Source organism: Apus apus, chromosome Z (assembly GCF_020740795.1).
Source record: "Apus apus isolate bApuApu2 chromosome Z, bApuApu2.pri.cur, whole genome shotgun sequence".
NCBI classification, from domain to species: domain Eukaryota; kingdom Metazoa; phylum Chordata; class Aves; order Apodiformes; family Apodidae; genus Apus; species Apus apus.
In genome coordinates, this window is record NC_067312.1 from 56,602,794 (window position 1) to 56,627,892 (window position 25,099).

The 25,099-nt window shown below is 39.0% G+C and overlaps 1 protein-coding gene across 1 annotated transcript in view; it reads right to left on the bottom strand.

The window, feature by feature from the left end:
- Positions 1 to 249: 249 nt before the first annotated feature.
- The window catches only part of TEK (TEK receptor tyrosine kinase), a 41,573-nt gene continuing 16,723 nt past the window's right edge, over positions 250 to 25,099 (bottom strand). The window contains exons 3-23 of the mRNA XM_051643131.1: positions 24,693 to 24,803; positions 20,958 to 21,110; positions 18,749 to 18,880; positions 17,519 to 17,659; positions 16,663 to 16,791; positions 14,222 to 14,376; positions 13,810 to 13,951; positions 13,337 to 13,498; positions 12,365 to 12,499; positions 11,299 to 11,592; positions 9,973 to 10,272; positions 9,250 to 9,407; positions 7,853 to 8,063; positions 6,790 to 6,900; positions 6,265 to 6,455; positions 5,771 to 5,884; positions 4,863 to 4,933; positions 4,226 to 4,266; positions 2,934 to 3,030; positions 2,374 to 2,473; positions 250 to 2,268 (exon numbers count right to left, since the gene is read on the bottom strand). Coding sequence (XP_051499091.1) covers positions 2,194 to 2,268; positions 2,374 to 2,473; positions 2,934 to 3,030; positions 4,226 to 4,266; positions 4,863 to 4,933; positions 5,771 to 5,884; positions 6,265 to 6,455; positions 6,790 to 6,900; positions 7,853 to 8,063; positions 9,250 to 9,407; positions 9,973 to 10,272; positions 11,299 to 11,592; positions 12,365 to 12,499; positions 13,337 to 13,498; positions 13,810 to 13,951; positions 14,222 to 14,376; positions 16,663 to 16,791; positions 17,519 to 17,659; positions 18,749 to 18,880; positions 20,958 to 21,110; positions 24,693 to 24,803 — 3,023 coding nt within the window. The 3' untranslated portion in view covers positions 250 to 2,193. The remainder of the gene's footprint in view (positions 2,269 to 2,373; positions 2,474 to 2,933; positions 3,031 to 4,225; positions 4,267 to 4,862; positions 4,934 to 5,770; positions 5,885 to 6,264; positions 6,456 to 6,789; positions 6,901 to 7,852; positions 8,064 to 9,249; positions 9,408 to 9,972; positions 10,273 to 11,298; positions 11,593 to 12,364; positions 12,500 to 13,336; positions 13,499 to 13,809; positions 13,952 to 14,221; positions 14,377 to 16,662; positions 16,792 to 17,518; positions 17,660 to 18,748; positions 18,881 to 20,957; positions 21,111 to 24,692; positions 24,804 to 25,099) is intronic.

Consider the following 25,099-nt stretch of genomic DNA (forward strand, 5'->3'; position numbering starts at 1 on the left):
ACTGCAGAAGGCAGAACATCAGCCTTCTAGCAGTTCATCTGAGAATGTTTATATAGCATCGGCTGCCATAAATGTGGCTTTCCAGCAGTGGGTAACACACAGTAAAATCTAGCTATTGCACCTGGGATGCCCAGTGCATGTTGCAAGTATAGAAACAATTAGTCTATCTGAGACTGACAGAACTAGTGAGTGTTTTTAATAGCTGTAGTTCTGTGATGTGTAGACTGAACAGAGACATGTCAAGCTGTCTGTTTGTATTATTGTTTTCTTTTGTGTGTTTTTTAAAAAAGTAATTCACTACAGCAGGTTAGAAAGCTAATGCATGTCACAACATTAAATGAACATATGAAAAACATTTATAAGAATACTTAAAAGACTTTCAGTTAAATTCACAGTGAGACCTGAGCACTAAACATACAAACGGTATTGACCAGCCTATTGGTTTGATAATTGACTCTGATTCTTCCCTTATGTGGCATATTGGTCCAAGAAAAAGTTTGCCACAAAGAAGAAACTTACATGAAGTAGCAGAACAGTCAGTTGTGACTGTTTGTTAAAGATATATGAGACAATATGCTGATTTTGTCCTGCGAAAAGTTCTGTACAGAAAGTGGAGCAGTTCCAGCAGAAGATGTCAGCTAACTTTGCCTGGCAGCCTGGAAAGCACCCATGAAGGTCTGCTTCTCTTCACCTTAATGACCTGTAGAAAGCTGGTTGGATTCATGCTTCAAAAATGGCTGGCCAAGTAATCTTTTATGAAAACACAGTGGAATTTGTTTCTCTCTTCCAGTATGGAGTTGTTCCTTGGCTCAGTGAATCTCTGCACCCCATAAATGCAGATTGTAGCACATTTACTTACATGTTTTCCATGTTTTGCCTACCTCGAGGCCACAAAAATGACCTCAGCATGCTTGTTTATTGACTTACTCCCTTTCAATAAGGCTCTTGGTGCTTCTATTTGAGTCAGCCATTAATGTTACTCTACTCCTGCCTTGTAACCAACCTGTCAGGAGGGAAAACCCTTTTCTCTTTCTCTCTCTAGCATCTTCCTTCAAGACTTGGAGGGTGACCCGATCCATCCAGCTAGAAAGTCAGCGTGGTCTGATGGTCAGTTATGAGCTGGTGAGTCACGGGGGTGTGAGGAGAACATACATGCAAGGCATGAGGTTACCTGATACGTGAGGTTTGAACAGGGTAAGTCCACAGGATCCCACATGGTTGACTTGATAACAGAAGTTCAGGTGAATCTGGTGTCTATTTGTGTAACCTAAGGACTAGAAGATCTTTCTGGCAGGCTGGATATAATTGTTTTGAATCATTTCAGTACAGTCTTTTTAAGAGGCCATACCATGCTACATATCCCATAAAGGATAAAATAAGCAAAAGTAAGTAAGCTCTGCTTGAATGTAGTAGGTAGTAATTTATAATTATGCAGTGAAAATTTTTAATGAAATAAAATTAAGTTTCATGTATATCCTGACTACTTGTAAAAATGTGCTTTACATTATGTAGTATATTCTTCAATGCTGTACTTCACAATAATTGCTGTATGGCTGCCTCCAATAGGATTACACACTTCAAACTGTATGCATATTTTGCATATCGACAAACTCTGACTGTTAAACTGGACAGTGAAAGAGCAATAACGTGCCTTATATCTTACAGGAGTCAACAGAATTTTTGAACAGATTATTTCTACCAGTTTACTTCTACATTCAAATAACATACTGGATTGACATCTGCTTGCAACTCCCATTGCTGCATTGAGCTTAGCATTTTTGTTTTAATTACAAGGAAAAGTCTATGAAATACTACTAGAAGATCCCCATTTTGCTATCAGTAGCTCTTGGAAAGTATAAAAATTATCTAAGATGGCAAAACCTAATGGATTACAGTATGTACGTATAGACTATAGCTACATGACTAGAAAAAAAAGAAAATCCTGCATATGAAACAGCAGATTTTATGACTTCAGTCTATTCCTACTCTGAACAGTATATACACTTCTACAGCCTGTGGAGGCAGAGGTTACTGTGTGATATACACATACATATCTGTAGTACAACAGTATTACTGTATTACATACAGTTAGAGCTATACAAAGTTCTACACAGCACATCACATTTTGGGCTTCGGGAGATTGAGTTTTGCTTTTCTTCAATACATCACTGATGACTGAAGATTCCTCCTGTCTTAAGCAGCTTCTTCAGCGGAGCAATCAATGCCTGCATAAGTAAACTTCTCGTACAGGGTGGTATTCACATAGGTCTGTGAAGGACATAAATAGTGTGATGCAAGGTGCATTACTACAAGAATGCTAAATGACACAGAAATTATTCATGGCCTAATTATTTTCTAGGGGCTCATTCTTACCTTCCTTTCTTCTAACATCCTGTTCAGTGACACCAGTATCTGAGCAAATGATGGTCTTTCATATGGTTTCTCTCTCCAGCACTGTCTCATTAGGTCATACCTTTAAAAATCAAACACCAACATTCAATAATTCAGATACATAAGTTAAAGCTACAAATTCATTGGCAGGTCCTGCACATTTTATTTTTTAAAGGAAAATGGATTTATACATTGCTGGAGTTACATTTTCCACAGCTGCTGCCTCAAAACAATTTTATTTTTCTCTGGAAAAATAGCTCTCCTTGAGCTAAAGCCCAACTGTGTTGTATAAAGACTAGGGCATCTGGCAGGAGCAGAGAGCCGATGAAAGTGTTTCTGGCAAACAATATGCTGGGTACAAAAGGTCTTATGTAATTACTTTCAATTGTGCACCCTTTTTTAAATGCTTTTTCATAAACCTGTTTTTTATCTTTTCCTGAAAAAAAAAAAATAATTCATTATTTCCTTGTAGAGATCATATATTTCATATAGCAGATGTTGTGTTACTCTGTTTAATTTTGTTTGCTGAGGCAGTTACTTACACTTCATCATCACAGTTGAGAGGCTTTTCCAGTCTGTACCCCTGAGGCAGTTTTTCATAGAGTTCTGCACATGTCATTCCACAATATGGTGTTCCACCTAAAGCAGAGTTTAATCATTGGCACGAAAACACCATGTTTTTAGTAAAACAAAATTTAATTTCATAGCAGAAATGAAATGAAAAAAATAACTGACTCAGTAACAGGCAAATTAGTCCAACATTAGTGATTACTTTGCAACTACATTTTCCCTGTTAATGCTTCTGTAATGCTTAATGCATACTATTGAAGAGAAAAATAAAAGCAAGTATAAACTTTTATGATCTGTGGTGTTGGCCTCATTTTCCCTACAACTCTGAGGACCTGCAAATTATTGTATTTGAACTGTTTTTGCAATACTCTTAATGGCAATAGGCAAGTTATTCCTTTATTAGCATGCTGTTAATAAGATCCAGTACGGATGTGTGGAGCTATTACTCTCAAGCTCTTTTTGCAGGTGTTTGGTTGCTTAGACACTTGATTTTCCACACTTGTGTGGGTTAGTTCCGATCCATATCTAGCGCAAACCCAATTAATAAGGAAAGCTGGGACCAAATTAGAAAACGAGTTCATTATTAGTCCAGTGCACAATGTGCCCCTCAGTAAGTATGCATCTCCTGGCCAGCAAACCATGGAGTACACTCCGAGACAAATCATAAAGGCTGTGTAACACATTCTGAATGGTTTGAGGCTGTATCACTGTCGCAAGCCGATGCCATCACAGAGGCTACCGGCATTTTGTTCAGACTTATGTGAGGAAGAAGAAGAACCATTTCCCACAATAATATACATCATGAATAGAGGTGAGTGCAGAAATGAGCTCTACATTTTATTTGAAGATCAATACTCAAAAATTTTCTTTTGAGAATGCTTGGAATAGCAGATGTTTGCCCCCTCCCCTAAAAGTCATTATACGTTTTGATCTACAACTGAGGAAGGTTGAGGAAAAGCTGCCCATCAAACTCAAAACATATTGGATTAGATCTATATGTATTATGTGATATGCTGGATTTTATATTTAGATATGGACTAGGTTTTATAGTACACTAAAAACATGGCCATTACATTTTTCTCACTTAGAATTGAAAATGTGACAATTGCATTTTCAGGCATATTGAAGCTAAATAAAATTTAGGAGAATGTAACAAAAAAAAAATGAAATATGTTGCAAAGTAATAAATTTTTAACAAACTGAGTGAATGGAGCTGGCTGGCTCAGATTGGTTTATTTATGTATTACAAAATTCAGATACTTACCTAAACTAACAATTTCCCATAATAGGACACCATATGACCATCTGCAACAGAGGGATATTATAAAATGCAACAATAATGCAGCAAGATTTCGTATTTTTAAACAGTAGATAGTTTTGCTAGTATTCATTTAAAACACAGAGAAGTGTGATTTATTTTTTTAATTAATTTTGTATAAGGATAGGGTTCATAGAATCAGAAAGCAGGAATGAGATCTTTAGCATAATTAATTCACTGAGTACATCAACCAGAATCCTGTTCTAGACTGTGAGCTCTCAGAAAATAGTGCTGTTACAGAATTGCTTTGCCAAATATCACATCTGATTTCCTGACTAAAATATTGACATTCTCTGGGTCTCCCAAAGAGTCATCAGGCTTCTGATTTCAAATGAGAATTACAGCTAAAGTAGTGGCCCAAATCCAATTACCTAGTGAACACAGAACTTGTTCAGTCACTGATGATGAATAAAAGCAAATTTTTCATTATGGGTTTAATTTTTACTTCCATTGCTTCCTATGCTGACTCAACTACTAAGTGTTTTGAGTTAAGAGTGGTTGTCTCATTCTGGCTGTCAAACTTTCCTTGATACTGCAAAATATTTCAATCTTTTTAAAAAGTCCACTTGGAAAACATACTTACACATCACTGTTTGTGGTGTAAACACTGTAATTCAAAGATTCAATTGCCATCCATCGCACTGGAAGCCGTCCCTGGAGATTATTTCATGAAAGTTTACTTGGTGGTGGTTGAAATAGCAATACTGAAATTTATACCAAATTGTTCTGCCTGTTACCTTAAAGAAAACTGACTTTATGCAACTAAGATTAATAAAGTAAATAAACTTATTTATTTCATTTGTGCATTTGCTTCCTGAAGGGGGCAGTTCACACTAAAGCTAACAGAATATCTCTCCAACCAGCACCAAGAGGAAATGGAAATAATTCCTGAGTGATGTCTTATGATGCCTCTAACCAATTCACTTCACCACCTGGTGTTATTCCTGGTCTGGAACTGCATGAAGCTTATTACGCTTCTTTTGCCTCTTCCATAGGATTAGCTCAGGGCTGTTGTTTTCTCAGCTCACAGAACCTGACATGCCTCTGAATACCACCTTGCTAACTTTGGCCTCATTCAATAGAATTAGACTAGCTTGCCTTAGCTGGACACAGTCTGGTACAAAAATAATGTTTTTGTAGCTGTGCAGTTCTTCCCCATGTGTACATATCCTCTTCATATGTAAAATGTATATTTTTACTATATGTCATAACTGGCTGTATAATTGGTTATTTTACTACCATCTACATCCATATAAATAATTTTCAATTACATTATGTATTATATTATAAACATGGTCTATAATTTATTTAGAAATTATGTATGTTAATAAACACAATATGAGTATTTATACATGCTGATATGAAAAATTTAATTACTCAGTTCTGTAGTACTACTTATGAGTATGTTTTTGTTTGTAGGAAATTACAAATTAAGAAACAAGAGAACAAAAATGAGGAAAACAGATTGTATCAGTTTGTTTTGAGCCTTACCATGGTCTTCTTGACATAAACTTCTTGACCTCTTGATAAGCCAAAGTCAGCTATTTTTGCAACATAATTTTCTCCAACTAAGATGTTTCTTGCTGCCAAATCTCGATGAATAAACTAAAATAAATAAATAGATAAATAAATAAATAAATAAATAAACCCCCCACAACGAAAACCCTAAGCACGTGTCATGCTAGTGCTATATTGAAAAATGCCAACATCTGGAATAAGAAAAAAACCCCTAAACAAACAACTTGGTATGTCCCTACCAAGAACATTTTAAACCTAGCTACTGTGGCATTTGTAGGCTTTAGTGCCTCTTCTTTTATTCCCCATGACCAGAGTAGGTGTTAGGGCAAAGTGAACACAACAAAATAAATCTCATGCAGTAGCTGCTATAGAAGCTAAAATTAAAGACTTGGTTTGGTTTCATTAAAAGGCATAGTCCTTGAAAAAAAATTTCTGTGCTTTTAGTGGGTAGAGAGTTGAAGACTGACCTGTTTCTGGCTCAAGTAGTCCATCCCTCTAGCAACATCTGCTGCAAAATGCAGAAGTTGCTGAGAGGAAAGTGTAGATGCAGTGCTGTTGGCAATAGCAAACGCTGGATCTGTCTCTAGCACTCTGCTTTTCCGAAGGAAGTCCAGTAAATTTCCATGGGGGGCATATTCAATAGCAAGATAGAGATATCCTAATGAAACATCAGAAATTGAGTATATCACAAAGTAGAGAATAGTCAGTATTTGGACACTTACACTTCTGTGAGTAAGAAAGAAGTAAACATAAAACAGAGTGGAGAGGAAAATATCAAACAGTACAATTCCTGGGTGCAGAGGAGAATTTAAAGCTGTTGATGAACAAAATTTCTGAAAGATTGCTGTGGATTTGTAAACCTAAGACCAAGTTTATTCAGGTTTTTAACAAAAGTTGCAGAAAAACCTGCTTATAAACTAGTGTTTCTGTGGGACTGTGTTGGGGGTTTTTTAAATTATTTCTTAAAGTACACATATTCAAGAGTATCTTACCCCGATGTTCACATGCTCCCAAAAGGTTTATGATATTGGGATGGTGACCAAGTTTACAAAGAACTTCAAGTTCTCCAGCGAAGTCTCTGTGGTCATCTTTTGAGGCATATTCTGAAAATCAAATCAGCATGTATTTGCATTACATAAGCATAAGCATGTCCTTTGAACTGAATTTATGACCATATTTTTGTTAACTATGAGGAGTCCAGGCTGCCTGGGGCACTACTACTTCACCCCAAACAGAAAAACTTCAAGATAAATTAATATTATCTGAAAAAAGTAGGACTTCTCAATTGAAGGAAAAGGGAGAGAAAATCTGCAGGAGCCACCTGCAAAGAAAGAAAACATCTTAATATGCCACATCACTTCCCTTACTGAGAATGTAAAATGTAGCAGGCCATAGAAAACTAGCTGCCTAAAAATCTTTCTTTCTATGTGCTGTTGATTACTTTTGATCTGCATGCAGGCCTTGGCTCTTTTTTAAATGATCATCATGCTTAAGAGTGTCACCCAATTTGCTTAGATAATGATCTCGTAAATTTCAAGAAAAATTTTGCACTGTTTTTCATATTGTAGTTCTCTCTGGAATGTGGCTGTCAGTCTGAACAAGTGCAAAAAAGATGAGTGATCCTTACAGCATCTGTACCTGTAGATGCATAGATGCAGTAGTCTTTGAATATCTAAGTTAAAGCAAGATGAGCCAACGCTGTGCTGCAGGGCTAGCCCTGTGCTACTCTCTCTATTAATAGACATCTTTTAATGCTTATATTTTGCAGGTTAACTCATACATCGAGTTCATGCTGACCTATGAACCAAAAAATACATAGTAATTAATTATATTAACTATTAGAGAGAAATATAAAACAACTTGACAGTGCACAAATACAGTCTTAGGCAGGGCACAAATCTTGGCCTAGTGACAGCTGATATAATTTCACTAGTAAAATTTGAAATTTTATTTTAGCTTTACAAAAGGGCTACTAAGTATTTCTTATGTCAGAGAAACACTTGGAACAAACAACCAAGAAAAGTATTTAGTCTCAGAGTCTCTGATCTTTACTACCTTTCATTCTTTTAATCGCAGCGTCCATGCGTAACCCATCTTTCTTAATGCGTGCTTTCAGGACTTGCCCGAAGTTCCCTTCTCCAATCACATCTTGAAATTTTATGTCATTCCACTCAAGAACTGGATAAATGGTGGGATCTGGGCTGTTTTTGGCTTTCCTGCTCAAGGTGAGTGTACCTGAGTTAAACTGTACAGATGGCTCTTCCCTCTGTAAGAGAGTTAAGCAAATGACATTAACTGTGATTTCTACTTTACTGAGCAATGCTCTGATTACACTCCCAAGTACATGTACATTCACATACCCAGAGCCTGACCCATCTCTTGCTTATGCAAGAGTGAGTACAGTAGACAGTTACACCGACTTTAGACACTAACTGCATTAAGCACTTATGTCCAGATCCACAAAATTAATCAGGCTCTGAATTAATGCATAAGTACCTTTGTGGATTTAGGCATCCTGAACAGTTTTATCAGCATGAAGGAGATGGGAAAAAATCACTTGGTAAAACTGATCTCAAATCCATTTTTAAGTCTCAGGTTTAAGATTTGTGTCATGTTAGGCTTGACTAAATCCTGTGCCAATAGGCTCAGTAGGAAGACTGAGCAAAGAAGAAGCAAGGAAACAAAAAAAAAGAGGAAATGAGCTTTCTCCAGACTTCAGGATTCTGTGGGAAAAGTTTCAGGACAAGGAGCAGGAGTTGTTCTATGTCACCTGGGGACTGATCATGTCTTTGAATGAGCCCCCTGATCCCCTGTTTATGAAACAACCTATGCAGATCCATATGGAAGAGCTCTGTGGAACAGCTTCAGTCATCTTCAGAGGTTCCCTTCTGAAGATACAGAACAGCACTGGAAAGCAGAGCATTAAAGAGATTACAGCAAGATACAAATATATACATGTATATAGAGAGAGATATCTCTATGTGGTGTTACAAGCTTTAGCAATTTCCTCATGGCCAGAACTATGATGTTGCCATTGGCTGAACCCTGATGAGCTGTCCCCAGGTTGAAAAGCCACAACAGAGCTGTCACTGATGCTCAAAAGCAACATGAAATAGTACTGTAGTTTTAAAAATCAAGCATAACTTCATAGAGGGAGAACAGGCTCCTCCATTCCATCTGGCTTGGTGCTTGTCATACATGTATAACAAAGCAGAAAAGCGAGAAGGATCAATGGTGTGCAACTTCATTCAAGTCAGGTTTTCTGCCTCATACCTATAACTGTGATTGCTTTAGCTCCAGAATCAGTAGCAGAACAGCTTTAGAACAGTCCTAACTGCACACAAGAAGGGAAGACAGTATTTTGAAAGGCCAAGGAAAAGGAATTGGAAAAGACAGGAAAGGATGGAGCCAAAATTAATAGCCACACTGACACAGGAATGCTGGAAACTCACCACCACATTTTGGAAAGCCTGAGCCATTCGGCGCTGGAAGTTGGCTCGCTTTAACTGCAGCATAATGAGAAAGGCCAGCAGAATTGTTACACAGGTCATTCCTGCAGAACCAAGAATAGCAATAAGTAGCATTCTTCCTCCTTTTGATTCATATGGAGCTGTTGAGGAAGCACATAAAGAATTCAATGTTATTTCCAGCCGATTCTGAAAAAGCTATAAACAACACATAGCTAAATCCTCCTGTCTTGTAAACTATATAAAGACATAGAGCTACATCCCTTTGTTTTCAAAAAATATCATAGACATTGGATGCTCCAGCTTTCAGATGTATGAGCACCTGCAGGTCCCGCTGAATTCAAACAGAACAGAACTGAGGTCACATTCAGTGATCTAATAGTCCTATTATACACAGCTCCTTTAATTCATGAGCTGTTGGTCACTTCCTAGTGGATACACACAAACATTGCACGTTGTCACTTCACCAATGCCATGCAGTGATCTGAGAACCAAATTTTTGGTCATGCTGTATTGTGTGTCAAAATTAAGAGTGAAAAAAACCTAATACTAAAAAATAATGTTATGACTTTGCCTTGTCAAACCAATTTATACCACTAGCTGTAGCGAATTAGGTGTGCAGCTGTCCTCTTCTACTAGCTTAACCCCTTAAGGACTCTCCACAACTAGCCCTGGTTTGTGCAAGTCCAGCATGCTAGAATAACCAACCTTTAGTTTCTGGAAGAGTCTTCAGTTCAAACGACGTGTTTGGGTTGCTCAAGCCAATATTGTTCTGAGCATTAATCTGAACCTGGTACACAGTGTTTGGCTCAAGGCCTTTCAGATGGTACTGAGTAATGCTGGTATTCTTTATGATAATATCAATGTGATTGTACTCAGCCTTGCCAAAAATTTTGTAGCTGATGATGATGGAAGAGATGGAATGACCCACAGCAGCTGTCCAAGAGATGACTGAGGACGTGTCAGTGGTGTTAGAAAACCTGATGTTGTATGGTGCAGGAGGGATTCCTGAGAAACACAAACACACATAAAGTGTTGGAGTGTACATCCATCTCTTTCTCCTTCTCACAGTGAGCCAAACGCTTTCCTTGGTGCTATTGCTGTGCTAAACAGAAGCAGAATTTTATTATGGTAGCCGAATGCAATAGTTTTTTGAACTAGATGTCCCTCAAGTTGCACTACTCCGTACTTCCAACAGAGGTTGGAGTGTCGTTCAATAAACTTCTGTCCTTGGATGAAGATACAAATGGTCTGACTGTCCGTAGGACAACATTACTGCTTTCAAATTAATGCAGAAAGGGTTAATATCCTTATACACTGAATCATCATCCCCGTGTGATTCCCAGGTGCCACACTTTCACTGCTGCAGGGAGCAATTCCCTCTCAGGATAAAGGCTATTAGAAAGAAGATAAATCATCAAGCATTTCCACAAATTTCATCATAAAACCACCAGCAGGGATGAGTGTTGGACTTGTGGACACTATGCTAAGTACCTGCTCCTGAAAAACAATACACCTATATTTTCCTTAGTGCTGTTTGGCATCAGAGCTCAGGAAACGAGAGTTTCATGACAGGCATTTATGCTTCTGGTAATACACATAGGACCTCAGAGAGGGCCTCCTCATGTGATCTGTCAGGAGGAAGAAGTCCACCTTTCCAGTGTGTGATGAGGCCAGTGGCACCCATCAGCCATTCACATGGACATCTGTTCAGATGGGACTTCATTCAAACAGGGTGTATATTGTGGCATTATGAAAGTACATTGCTCACACTCGGAGAATTCAAGGGTGGTCTTTGGTCTTCAGCGTAACACACTTAACTTAGGGGATTCCCAAGCTTTTAATTTAAAACTCCTTATTTGTTTGGTCACTGAGCTGTCTTCATAGTAATAGTAACAACAACTACAAGTGATCATCACAAAAAGAGTGTTACCAGAACACAGGATTACACTTAAAGTAGTCATTAATGACAATCACCTGATCACTGGAGGAAAGAGGAACAATTAAACAGAATGATGTGATTCAGCTACTTACTGTCACTGAAAGTCCATGCATACAGATAGTTGCTCCATTCTCCTTGGGACCTGGTGTTCACCCGTACCCTGCACATGTATTGCTGTCTAGGCTCAAGATCTTTAATGATCAGGGTGGACATATTTCCTGGCACTTGAGTAATAACACTGCTCTCATCACCGTTGTCATTCACACTCTTCCTTTCCACTTCAACACGAACGTCATCCTCTATCCTCAGTGTTAAAGGATGCCACGATAAATTCAGTGATGTCATACTTTTTGGAAAGAGAGTGAGACCTTCTGGTGGAGGAAGACCTTGGAAAAGCCACAGTGAGACAGGGAACAACATTTCATATCTGGTATGAAAGCTGAAATAAGGGTACTAGTTATTCCTAACCTCTTGCCCTAGGTTGCAGGGGCAAAGGGAAGTTCTCCCCACCATCCCACCCTATTTAGCAGAAATCACACCTAAGAGCTATGGGTAGTCCCCAGGTATCTTATCAACAGTTGTTATGTCAACAAAAAAGTCTCTTCATCGAGCTGGTGTTGCAAATACACTTCTTAGAGGTGAGAAGCTAGCTCTTTTGCTCTCTTAGGTATTTCCTGGTGCAATCCTCATTCTTTGTGTATATCTCTATTCAGTTTGGACTGTATCCTCAGTGGACTAAGAGCTTTTCTGCTTATCCAGTCATCTTCATTTTTAAAATAAACCGATTTAATAATAGGAGGAATGACTGAGTTGGTATTAGGAGGAAGGACTGGCACAGAAAATAATTCTACCTCCAATCCTGCTACATAGACAGCCAAAATATGTGATTTTTTCCTTTCCCAGATCCCCCATCTCTAAGTCATGGAGAATTGCCTGATTTAGAGCCCCTGACTCCTTCTGATTTTCTTCTCTGATTTTCTTTTTTTTTTCTTTTTTTTTTCTTTTTTTTTGCCTGAGGTAATTTTGAAAAGCTCTACATAGTTTTCATGTCCATCTGCCTTTGCTCCAATGACAGTGCCCTGGCAGAGATCAGGGAACAGACCACAGAGAATAACAGCTGAAATGGCCCTTTTGTGAAAAGCCAAGCTGACGACTTACCAAGCGCAGCTGTTGTGAAGCTAGCCTGTGGTCCAGGATGGCCTTCCCCACCTTCTCCTTGCCGACTCAGCTGAACACAGAACTGATACTCTGTTTTTGGTTCCAGATTTTCCAGTCTTTCAGTTTTGCCTTTTACTGACAACAAAAGGAAAAAGTAAATCCATAGCCCATGCTGAAAAATATTGAGATGCAAAACGTTTGGAAAATATTTCTGAAACACTAACCATGGAAGGTAAGATACTCAGGCTCCTCTTTCATTCCTAATTCAGTAAGATAAACTATTTTAAAGGATAAAATACTCTTTTTTAAGTTGAGCTCCCAGCCAGCCCAAAGGACATTTCCATCTGCCCTTCTTTCAGTACAGAACAAGACTGGTTGCTCAGGCAGTGTGCATTGTGTATGCAGATCTTGGGTTATCTTGAATTAGTAACAATAATTGTTTGCCATTCGTTAAGGTTCCTGTAATGTTTCCCATAATACATTAGGCCTTGCATAAAATGTTAAAACAAGGCTGGAAAAGGTTATCTGACTCACAAATAGGCTTTACTTTGCCCATACCATTCCTGATAAATATTAAGGTGAGATATGTGTCTCACCAGAAGGCACAATAGACACAAAGGAAGATTGTAGATGCCCCAGGACATCTCCACACTGCTCACTACTTTTGAATGCCTGCTTTTTACATGGAAGTTTTCAACATCTGGGCCCAACATTGGGTACTTTTTCCCTTAAGGAAGGAGAGTGTAATGCCTTAGTTACTGAAAACTGAATATATACTTTTGACAACTGTTCGTGTACCACATCCACATTATCATTACACATAGTGATATATAGAGTCACACATCCTGTCAGGAAAGATATAACTTTCATGCATTGTAGAGTCCTTTGAGTCTAGTCAAGAGCAGACCCTACATTATGTTTCAGTGTGCAGCTGAAGTTTGTGTTTAAGGGAATTAAAGAAAATCTTCTTACCTTCTACAGACATCCAGGACTGATAACGTTTTGCTGGCTTGTAAAGGAGTTTTGTTGACACAACAGGTCCATCTCCAAGATGTGATTCAGCATTGACATCAATTATGAGAAAATTATGTCCGCTGTCTGTCAGCTTTGGGGCATGCTGTGGCACAGGAGGAACTGAGCAAGAATGCAAGTATTAAACCAGCCTTTTAGTTCCCTGTATCAGTAAAACTCTGGTATCTCCCTAGATCTACAGGAAAATGGGAGATGTCCTTCAACACTCTTACAAAGTACACTAAAGCTCATCATTTCTAATCCTTATAATCACAATTATTTTTTCAGAATATATCATCAGTATGTGGCTTATAAATGGTTTCTGTTCATATTCTGACTGCAGATATTGATGTGTACAGTCCTGCAGTGCAGAGAACAGAAGCTGCCCTTAAAGGCAGAGAGGCAAAGATGTTTGAAGAAACTCATGCTTTTACCTTTGACTGTAACTTGAAATTGTTTCTCTGCCATTCCAGCTACTGTCTGTACACTGCAGACCCAGGTTCCTGTATCACGGGGCTGGATTCGATTAATTGTAAACATGGCTTCAGAACGATTACTGGTAACAATTAGGGCAGGCTGAAATGACAAAAGGCATACAGGAAACTTAGGAATATTCCCAAAACACTTTCTCACAGATTAGGAACTCATCTAGGGTTTAGTGATACCAGTAGAAAGGGTCTACAATGGACAATTCCATAGATTCATATGAGTTCCAGTTCATTAATTCATGAGGTATCTCAGAATATTGAAATTTCACATTATGCTTGAAATGCATAGTGTGCATTAATTACAGATAAAATCAATATAAACATCAGAAAAATAGGAAGCAATTAATCAGGAGCCTACCCTTAGGACAGTTCCATCTTGCTTTAAAAGTTTAAATTCATCAGATTTAGGAAGTGGAATCCCAGTTGCTATACAAAAAGGCTTGAACTCGACGCCAGAATTGAGTTCTACAGGATCTAGTAAATTTTCTATCTGAGGTGAAAGATCTGCTGAACCTACAGAAGATATATGTAGAGAATTTTAAAGTCAGCCTTCAAGCAGAACTTTAAGAAGGCATCACCAAAACAGGTTTAGGTGTACAATGGGCATAAGCAGCATAGGTGTCTGGTTCTCCCTTCATTCATAAGGACACACAAGAGGGTCACTCTTACCAAGGTCAGCACTGTTACATCAGTGTAAATACCATGTGAAAAAGAACAAGCCCTGTGTCCACTCTTCTTTCTTTTCCACGTCTCTTCCTCTCTCTTTCTCACTGACATACTAAGCACAGACAATCTAGCTACAGCAAAATCATGCACATTTTTTGTACTGACTGTACAGAATCCAACTGCTCTCCATTTTATCTGTTTGTAAGAGCATTCAGATCACAACAGTATTGTTTGGTTGGATGGATCACCTAGTGGCTTTCTACAGTGAAGTGACTACATCAGTCAACCAGGGAAAAGCAGTGGATGTCATCTATCTGGACTTCTGCAAGGCCTTTGACACAGTTCCCCACAACATCCTTCTCACTAAATTGGAGAGATATGGGTTTGACGGGTGGACTGTTCAGTGGATAAGGAACTGGCTGGATGGTCACATCCAGAGAGTAGTGGTTAATGGCTGCAAGTCCAGATGGAAAACTGTGACAAGTGGTGTCCCTCAGGGGTCAGTGCTGGGCCCAGTGTTGTTTAATATCTTCATTAACAATATTGACAGTGGCATTGAGAACACCCTCAGCAAATTTGTTGATGACACCAAGCTGGGTGGTGCGGTCAATATACCAGAGGGATGGGATGCCATCCAGAGGGACCTGGACAAGCTAGAGAAGTGGGCCCAGGTGAACCTCATGAGGTTCAACAAGGCCAAGTGCAGGGTCATGCACCTGGGCCAAGATAACCCAAGATATGAATACAGGCTGGGGGAGGTCACACTTGAGAACAGCCCTGTGGAAAAGAGCCTGGGGATACTACTGGATCAAAAGCTGAGCATGAGCCACCAATGTGCAGTTGCAGCCCAGAAGGCAAACTAAATCCTTGGCTGTATCAAAAGAAGTGTGGCCAGCAGATCGAGAGAGGTGATTCTGCCCCTTCACTCTCCCCTGGTGAGACCTCACCTAGAAAACTGCGTCTAACTCTGGTGCCCCCGGCACAAGAAAAATGTGGATCTGCTGGAACGTGTCTAGAGAAGGGCCACAAAAATGATCTGAGGGCTGGAGCACCTGTCTTATGAGGACAGGCTGAGGCAGTTGGAGTTCTTCAGCCTGAAGAAGAGAAGGCTCCAGGGGGACATCATAGTGGCCTTCCAGTGTCTGAAGGGGGTCTATAGGAAAGCTGGGGAGGGTCTTTTTACAGGGACTTGCATTGAGAGGAGAAGGGGTGATGGTTTTAAGCTGAAAGAAGAGAGATTTAGGTTAGAGACCAGGTGTGAATTCTTCAGTGTAAGGGTGGTGAGATACTGGAACAGGCTGCCCAGAGATGTTTTGGGGGCTCCATCCCTGCAGGTGTTTAAGGGCAGTTTGGATGGGGCTCTGAACAGCCTGTTCTAGTGAGAGGTGTCCCTGCCCATGCAGGGCGTTGGAACTCGATGATCTTTAAGGTCCCTTACAACTCAAAAAATTCTGTGATTCCATGATTCTGTGATCACAGTCTTAGTTGTCTGCTTGCTTTTGCTCTTGAAAGCTTTTACTAGCTAACAGTGGGTTTGTCACTTTATTTATCAGGCAGAAATAAGACACACTGAGTGCATGTTTTTAAAAATACTGTGTGTGAACCTTGCCTGATTTTAAAGAGATTCTGAATGAGGTAAGTTCAGCTTTGCAAGCTTAACTTTCTCTCAGATAGACAGAACTGTTTTAAGCTCTGGAATTGTTTTAGTGTCTCAGTCACCAATTTCAGATCACGAGGCACATGACATAGGTATGTATACAGATGAATAAGAGGTAGGTAATGGTAGAGTACCATGAGCCTAACCAAAGGCTGATCATAAAAGTAGGATGTGCAGCTTTTGTCGGTAATTGATATGAAGGTCAGTTTCAAATCCTCTAGAGTAAGGTTTGCAAATCTACCTCTAATGAAAGTAAATCAGATTGAATGGTAGCATACCAGCCCACTAAATGCAGTATATGGAGCATAGGCTTGAAGACACTACATTGCAATTAAAATGTACAGAAATGTCTGGGTCTCTGGAATGTAATTGACAGAGCAAGGATACCAGCCTATAATGAAAAGGCTGTACAAGAATCAAGATCTGTCTCAGTTACACTGGGAAAAGCCATTTACTACCGTGTTACCTTGCTTTACCTTCTTTTTCACATTGCAGACCATGCCATCCAAAGGAGCAGATGCAGCCTTTAAATCTGTCGCATGTCCCTCGATTGTGACAATTACACTTGAGTTTGCAATCTGACCCATAAAAACCAGGTTTGCATTCTGTGAGTACATAAGTTTCCAGTTAGTGTAAAGGTACTAGAAAATGTATTCCATTAGTTTTCAATTCCATGCATCAGTTCTCCAGTAGAGTTTAGTACCCTCAGTTGGGTTGAGTTTGAAACTGTATGTATCAGCACTAAATCATCTACAGAGCATCCTGAGAACCAACTAACATCAAAAAAGTAGAGGACATTTGTATCCATGCCTGTAATTTGTGTACTAGATGTCAATGTGCAAGCATCTTCTATCTCCACTGTTTAATCACTTTTATAGTGTTAGTGTCCAAAGGCTTCATCAGTAATGTCCCCATGGAACATGATGTCATGTATTCATAAAGGAAGATGTGCTTTGTGTCCCAAAGAGATTGCAATCTAATTGAAGCAAACAATGCTGATTATGCTCAATATTTCTAAGCAATGGATATATATTTTGGGCCAAGTTACTTGGTTTGACTTGTAAAAATACAGCAGGGCTGTAGCTGTTGGAGGATTTTCAATATCTTAGTAGAATGTCAGATCCTTTTGCAGCATAATTTGAAGTGTTTTGAGCTTTACTATGTCCTTCTTCTGAGAATGTGGCATGGTTCTTTGAGATCAATAACTATTATTATCTCTCTTTTACAGAATGTAAAAAATCATGTCTTCTACTTTCCTCTGTTAGTTCCCTTCTGTATTTCCTATGTGCAGCACACTAAGGACTTTCCACCATTCCTCATATTTTAAAATACCTTTATCACATTCCAGTCCTGTCCATCCTGTCGCACAAGAACAACCATATGGATCTGGTAGGCAGAACATATAGTTTCTGCAGCCATAGTTTTCTTTACAGCTTTCTTCACATGTTTTGCCAAATGCATTGGCTCCACAAGCTATTTAAGGGAGAGAAAGAATAGCCCGACAGCAATAAGTCCACAGAAGACCTAATCATTCTAATGATACAGCGTTAGTCAACAGAAAAAAAGTAATTAGAATTAAAATTAACATTTTTCTTCTTCATACATGAGATATATTAATTTCCATAAAAACTTAAGCCATGACCACACTAATGGTTAACTTCAGGCAGCAGAAACAAACATCCTCCCATATGAAGGTCTATCAATAAAGCACCCATTGCTTTCAATATGTGGGGCCTGAGCTTCAGCTCTCAGAGCTCTTTTAAGCCTTTTCAATATAAAAGGGACAAACAGTGCAATGAAAACCAATTTTTTTTTTTCGAGGTCAGTGCATACAAAACTTCCAAGCTCAAGGTTTTGCTTTGCTGGTAAGATCAGTGCTACATTGAAGTTGTTCTGATGCCAACTATTCCAATAGCTCAGCTCTAGTATTTGCAGCACTGCAATTCAGTCAAAATATTGGGATATAGATTTAACACTGGAGCAAAAAACTACTTGGAAAGATGATGTCTGCTGTAATTATTCTAAAATCCAGACTTTTACAGAGACAAATCACCCTGTGGGCACATTAGCAGCTTGTTTAGAAGTAGCCAGGAAATCTCTAACACTGGGTTTATTGTCCCAGGGCAAATGCATCCTGAAGAACATGTTTTGTCATGCATTTAATAGTAACTCTACAGCTTAGAGCATACTGAATTTCAGGGTAATCATAGATCAGCCCAGGTTAGCAGAGACCTTGAAAGGTCATCTGGTCTGTGTGAAAAGAAGCCTAGATAAGATTATCTAGCGCACTGTCCAAGTACATACTGATCAAGAAGGGTTGGAAACAGTCTTCTTCTCTGGCAATATAATCTTTTCTAGAAGAAGAGAGGGTGAACTTAAATCACAACTACAAGAACAGCCTTACTAATTCAGAGTTCATCTCACCCAGCGCTATCCTCTCTCCAGCATGAGCAGTAAATGCTAAAAAGACTAAAACAAGGCTACTCCATTTGGTGATTCTCTCAATAATCTGCCAACTTCAGCTACTGAGAACAAATTAATAACAAATTAAATTTTACTTACCTTTCTCACATGTTTTTCCCATAAAACCTGGAGGACAGATGCATTCCCCAGTATCTTCATGACAGATGCCATTGTTCATGCAGGAAGGGCAGTGGGAACTACAGGAAGGGCCCCATTTCTGAGCTTCACATCCTTTTATGTAAAATATATATTAAAAAATATAGTTACATATTTTTTGTCTTATTCAATAACCAATCAAGTAGTAAATTCCTTTTTCATTAAGACAAACCGTAAAATATATAAATATACATATAGGTCCCCCAAAACCTCAACCAACTGACTTAATGGAATAAATCACTTTTTACATTGTCAAAGTGTCTCTATTCCTGGAGTAACATTACTGCATATTACACAGTAATACTATGCAGCATCTTCTAGGAAGGAACTGGAAAAGTTCTGGTTTTGAAACTACAAATAATTATATTTTTTTAGTTGTCAAAGTTGTCAACCATGATGTATTTAAGATTTCTATTCTTGTAGCAGGAATCTGAGATCTACAAAAAGTTCAGACTTCACCTGGAGCTGGATGTACTGGTAGTAAGCCAGCAGGACCCAGCTTGGCTTCACTGGCAGTGTACCAGCATTTGGCAAGTCATGACGTTTTTCTGTAACAATACTTTTCTTCAAAGTTAATTAGACTGAAGGATTGATGGTGACCTGTTTCTGGAATAAATGGACTAAAAGTGGTTGGTTGTTTTAATGCCTGTGATAATATTCTTCCTCACTTTGTAATTAAAAAAGATACTATAATTTATTCTGCCAGTGGAGTTTTGATACTGATTTCACAGAAGAAGAGCTCAAGTTCTAGGCAAGTGTATATGACTTCATAGTGCAAATGCTCAATTCACCCTCCTAGATGCAAAATTCTCGGAGCTCCTTTTGAAATGAGTGGGAGTTGAAAGGACTCAAAAATTTTCAGTATTTGATCTATAAGAATATTTCTTACATCACAGGAACTGACCTTCTTGACTTTTTCTACAGTACAGCCAGGGCTGAGAAGATAATAAACTGGAAAGTCTTGAGCCAGGCTCACCAAAAATGCCAGATTTGGATCAGCTTTTTCAGATTTCAGCAAGCGCTTAATGAATCAATATGGCAATGGGAGCTTAATCTCATCCCAGAATGAAAATCTTACATGTGGATACTTAAAAAAAAATCTTTGCTAAAAATCACCAGTCCCTGTCCATAATGCAAATTCTAAGAAAGACAGGATGTGTTTGTGCAGGGGCATGTAATTATCTGTTCTCTTTGTTGTTAGTGTGCTCCCTACCCCTCTACCAGACCATGCCTGATGAGTTTTCCCAATAGGCAAGATGAGCAAGACAAAAGCCTGTTTTGAGGCAGGGGCCAGAATTTGTGGATAAGTCTTCTGCTGTGCAGCTTGGCACTGAAGTAGAGAAAAATCTTGGACTGTTTTATTTAGTAAGGTCTCCATAGCTTCAAAATCCAAATTTGGGGCATTATGTTGATTCATTAGTGACTCCTGGAAATATTTGTGCATGCTATCAAGAAAAATACATTTTATCATCAGAAACATTTTATCCATAATGTAAGGTAATCAAACAGCTATTTAATTTTACATATTGGATTTATATTTCTAGCCAAGTTAATAGAATGTAATTTTATTTATATCTGATGAAAATGAACACAGCAGCATGAGCTACATAACATGTAGAATACTTAATGGAAAGTATCTGCCCCCATTGTAAACTGGTCCTGTCATCCACTGGGAGCTGAATGTCAGGAGTTAACAATTGTTGGGGTAGTTTGTGAAATTACAATAACATATGCTAAATATTAGCAATATTAGGATAAATGGGGCTTGGATACAGCTCACCACAGACAACAGAGACATTTGAAAATTCCCATTTTGTGCTCAGACCCACAATTCTTGGGAGACCAGTGCCACCCACCTTCTTCATGCATGCTTACTTGGTGTTTGGAAAGCTGAGATGCTGAGAAAAGAGCTAGCTCTCCTGGCAATAGCTAAGATGAATTGAACCTAAATCAGATATTTTTTTCTCTCTCAGCTGCTTAAATCAGTGTCAGCTTGTAACAAAGATCCTTGGGGGAAAAAAGTACTCACATAATTTTATGGCTGCTTATGCCAAGAAAGATTTTAGCCCTTATTTGGGCACAGTGTAAGTTTCATTTAAGATTCATGACCACTTTAAACAATTAATTATCAGCACACATTAATGGAACTTACGTCTTACAATAAGCCTTGTGTAAGCAGAAGTAAAGAGGTTTCCTCCTATATATCTGGCAGAGTAAACTCCTGCATCCTGTGGTTGAACTCGAGGACACGAGACTTCCAGCTTCTCTGGCACTTCATGCCTGGGCACAGAGTGGATGAAGGAACCTGGGGAAGGAGCACATGGATACAACAGATAAGCCATTCACCCTTTACAGATAGAAGCGGGTTTGCATTGGTTACTGAGGAAGGACAGCTGTGATGACTGAAGCAGCAGAATCTACTTATTAGTTATGAATCTTCTAACAGTTCTTCATCTATACTAGTTTTTGATAACTGCAGAGTTGCAAGTAAAACAGAAGCTAGATCTTCAGGATATTTAGTAGATGAATGGGATGAACAACTTCCAAGTTCAGTGTTTCTTTACAGGAATGTTGCTGAGAGTCTAGTGTTTGACAGTGTTAATTTTGTTTCTTGGCCTTTCCTGAAGTGGGAAGTGACCATCTGTGAGGAGTCTCAGTGTGGCTGGAAGGAATCAAATATCAAATGCCAGGCAGGTCCTATTTAATCTGAGTAGCACAAAGATTTACTTAGCAGATGAAAGCAGGAAGAACAAAGCACAGCTTCATCTTTTCTTCCCAGGCTTAACATGTTTTTGTCTCTTCAATTTTTTTCACCAAGGGAGCTTATCTATTATTCTAGGTTTCCTGTAGTTGGTGATACAAGCTGGCTAAGTAAGGCAATAGCATTTGGTGTTCTGTCCCTCTGTATCACCAAGTAACATTTGAACACTGGTTGCTGTCAAAGGGAAGCTGAAGCCAGTGTACTTCAGGACTCCTAGGAGTCTTTCCACTCCAGCCTGTTAGAGCAAGGCTACAGCAGATGGCTAGTGCCAGGTCCACTCAGCTTTCCCTGAAGCATGCATACACACACTCACACACACTGTGCTGACAAAGTCAGCCACCAACAGACCCACACAGCAGAACTCTGCCTTTACAGGTATTGTGTGTGCAGACAGAATTATAGAATTATTCATACACATGAATAACCCAGACAGCCCCTTCCTATTCTCACTTGTGAGCTGGTCAGGCTTGCTAGTAGATCTCATACACTCACACAGTCAAAAATGGGACCTAGCTGGCCTGGACCTACAGTGTTTCCAATAGCTGGATCTCAGGCCTCTTATCCTACCTTCTGGTTAACCTGGCTTAAAGTTCCCTAGTGTGACATGTGCATACATGTACACACCCACACAGGCACATGTGCATGGGTCCCTGCTGTTACTGGCCTTAAATACTTCATCTCTCCCTTTGCTGGGCCCAGACATACAAGCGTCTTTGACCCCTGGCATATGTTTCCACTTCCTAGAAGCCAAACCTGTTGTGTTGCTTAGTCTGGCCTGAAGTGACAAGTGGCTTATACATATGTGTGCCAGGTAGAGACCACATTTATGTTAAGAATAATTTAAAATAGAATTTTAAAAGATCAGACCAACTGTAGTGCTGACCTTGGCCAGACCAGTGGAGTCTTTTAACTGCCTCCCACCCTATTTTCCCATGCTTGTTCCTTTCCCATTTACTTTGAGCCCTCCCTTTCTCCTGTTTGACTCTTTCTCTAAATACCTCATTATTTCACACATGCTCATGGTTTTCCTCAATCATGACATAATAAATTTCTTCTTTTCCCTTGAGACCCACAATAATCCAGCTTCTCGCTTCTTATACCTACAAAGCTCTAACTGAAGCTGCTCAAGGTTTTGTGTTATTCCTTCAATAGTCCTCAGAAGCTGGGGAGCTCTGCCTTTTGATGTTTTCTCTGTCATCTCCTGCTCCTTAGGGCTTGTGTGTCTGTTTATTTATTATTTCTCATGTTTCTTGTCTTAGTCTTTTGTGCTGAATGACTATTGCTGATACTCCCACAAGTCCAATGCTCTTGCCATCTACATTCCCTTACAGTTACACTGAGAATGAAACAACTTTTTTAATTTGCTGAAATTATTTGGAAAGTAAACAGCATCAGGCAAGACCTTTATTATCTGTGGTCTTACATATTATCAAACTATTAATTTGATTGTAGTCAAATTTCAGGCAGCCTAGAAAGGTAAAAATCTGATTGAGGATCATGATCAAAACAGCAGTCCATGATAATACATCAGAGTTCATCAAGAAAATAGGACCAAAGAAAAAGAGCATAGAATTAAAGGGAGTAGTTCTGAAACCAGCAGACTTTTTTTTTTTTTTTTCCCAAGTTACACGCTGCGAAACAAACTTGGCAGCAAAGTATTAAGAAAGTCTTAAGCTCACAGTCTGTTAGCAATATTCAGTTTTTGTAGCTTCTTTTCCAAGATGGTGTGTTCTACCAGTGTTTTAAATGAGTCTTTTTTTATCAGAACAGTTTAATTCTCTAGAAAGTCTTTGAGAGGGTCTGCAGAGGGGAACTGGTACTTTTAAATTACTGAAGTGAAATACTGCAAAGTTAAATATAACAGGACCAGTATTTTCTCTTCTTTGCCAGATGCTGTATCAGGAATATTCAGGGATGCTATTTCAGCTGTAATGTCAGGTGAAGAACTTGACCTACTCTCTGGAGTCATGGTTAATTTGAGGCTTTTTGCTGAATTTCTGGTTGGAATCCCACTAAAGCAGCACCAAGATGTGAGCACTCCTGCTCTAACACACAAACTGATTATTGTATGAGAAAATGCCGACAGGAGATCACAACATTTTCCAAGGGACCCTGAAGGGACAAGTGATATCAAACCTCCTGTCCACTGACATAGTTAAATCTCTGAAGAGTGAAGAAACAGGTCTTTAAGAAATTCTGCTTGCATATTCTTTTCAAAAGACAACCTTTTGTTATTTTTCACTTCCAGCCTGTACAGAAGTGTTCCAAGTGTTCAGTAACTGAGTTGTGACTGACCCAATGCATGTGTTCTTTTGCTGTGGGTTGACACTTTCTTACCTCATCCTGGTCTACTCACTCCCTGTTTCCTAGTAGCTCTCTGTAAGCTATACTATCAGTAGACCAAGATGGACCAGTATATTATGTGTGCTTTCCACATTTGTTGGGGTTTAACATTCTGATTATGTATATGAGTTCAGTGACCAGTATTTTACTATATTTCTGCAGGAGGCAGACAGCAAACTGCATGTGCTTCCAAGTATTAGGCAGCAGCAACACCCAGCTAGTTGAATAAAATGAGGATTTGGTTTCGCTGACAGTTTTGCCCTTTTAATAGCAGACTACTAGTGCTTAATTTCTTAGTCTGAAGAGCATCTAAAGTAATTTGAAAAAGGAGGGGTACTGACTTGAAAAGCAGCAGAAATACAATGAGAGATGCAGTAACTAGGCCCTCAAAGTAGCACAGAAAAAAAAAAGAAGAAAAAAAAAAAGCTAAAGTAACCAGGCAAATGTATGAGGGAATATAAAAGGAAATAAAAATAAAAATTAAAAACAAAACTAAGGTAATAGAGCATATAGTGTTGTCACGGGCCGGAATCGAGGCTACTGAGATGGGGGAGAGAAGATGGATGGTTCCCAACGTGTGTTCTGGTGGAAGAGAAGCAGGTCAGCTCAGTATATTGGATTTGGCAAGTGTCTCCTTTAGGGAACATTAAATGCATGAGGAATTACATGTGCTCCAGTTGCACCGCATGGGCTTCATCAGCAATGACATTGGAACAGTTATGTGGCACTTGGCTAAGACAATGATAGCAGGAAGAGAAAAGACAAGAGAGAAAGGTTAATTACCGTTTTTGTAGATCACTGCATCTTCCTCTTTTGCTGCCATTCTGATGAACGAAATATTCACTTGCTCTCCTTTATTTGCTGTAACAGTTAATGCCACCGGGTGGAATGAGGCTGAAAAGAGAGCAGAGAAATATGGGATAAATAACAACTGGTTTTCTCTATCTGGTCTCTGGGCCAAAAGCTGAAAATGGACCCTGACTCCAATATTGACGCTTAAATTTCTTCAGCGAAAACACTGACTCCAGCACTGATCACCAGCAACCTCAACTCCATGTTTTCACAAAAACAGAGGATTCGCCTGGAATAACAAGCCCCCTCATACCTGAGGCATGAAGTTTTTAAAAAAATAATATTTTGGCTGTGTAACTGGAAACACTTTCTAACTAGGAACTCCAACTGTTGGTAAA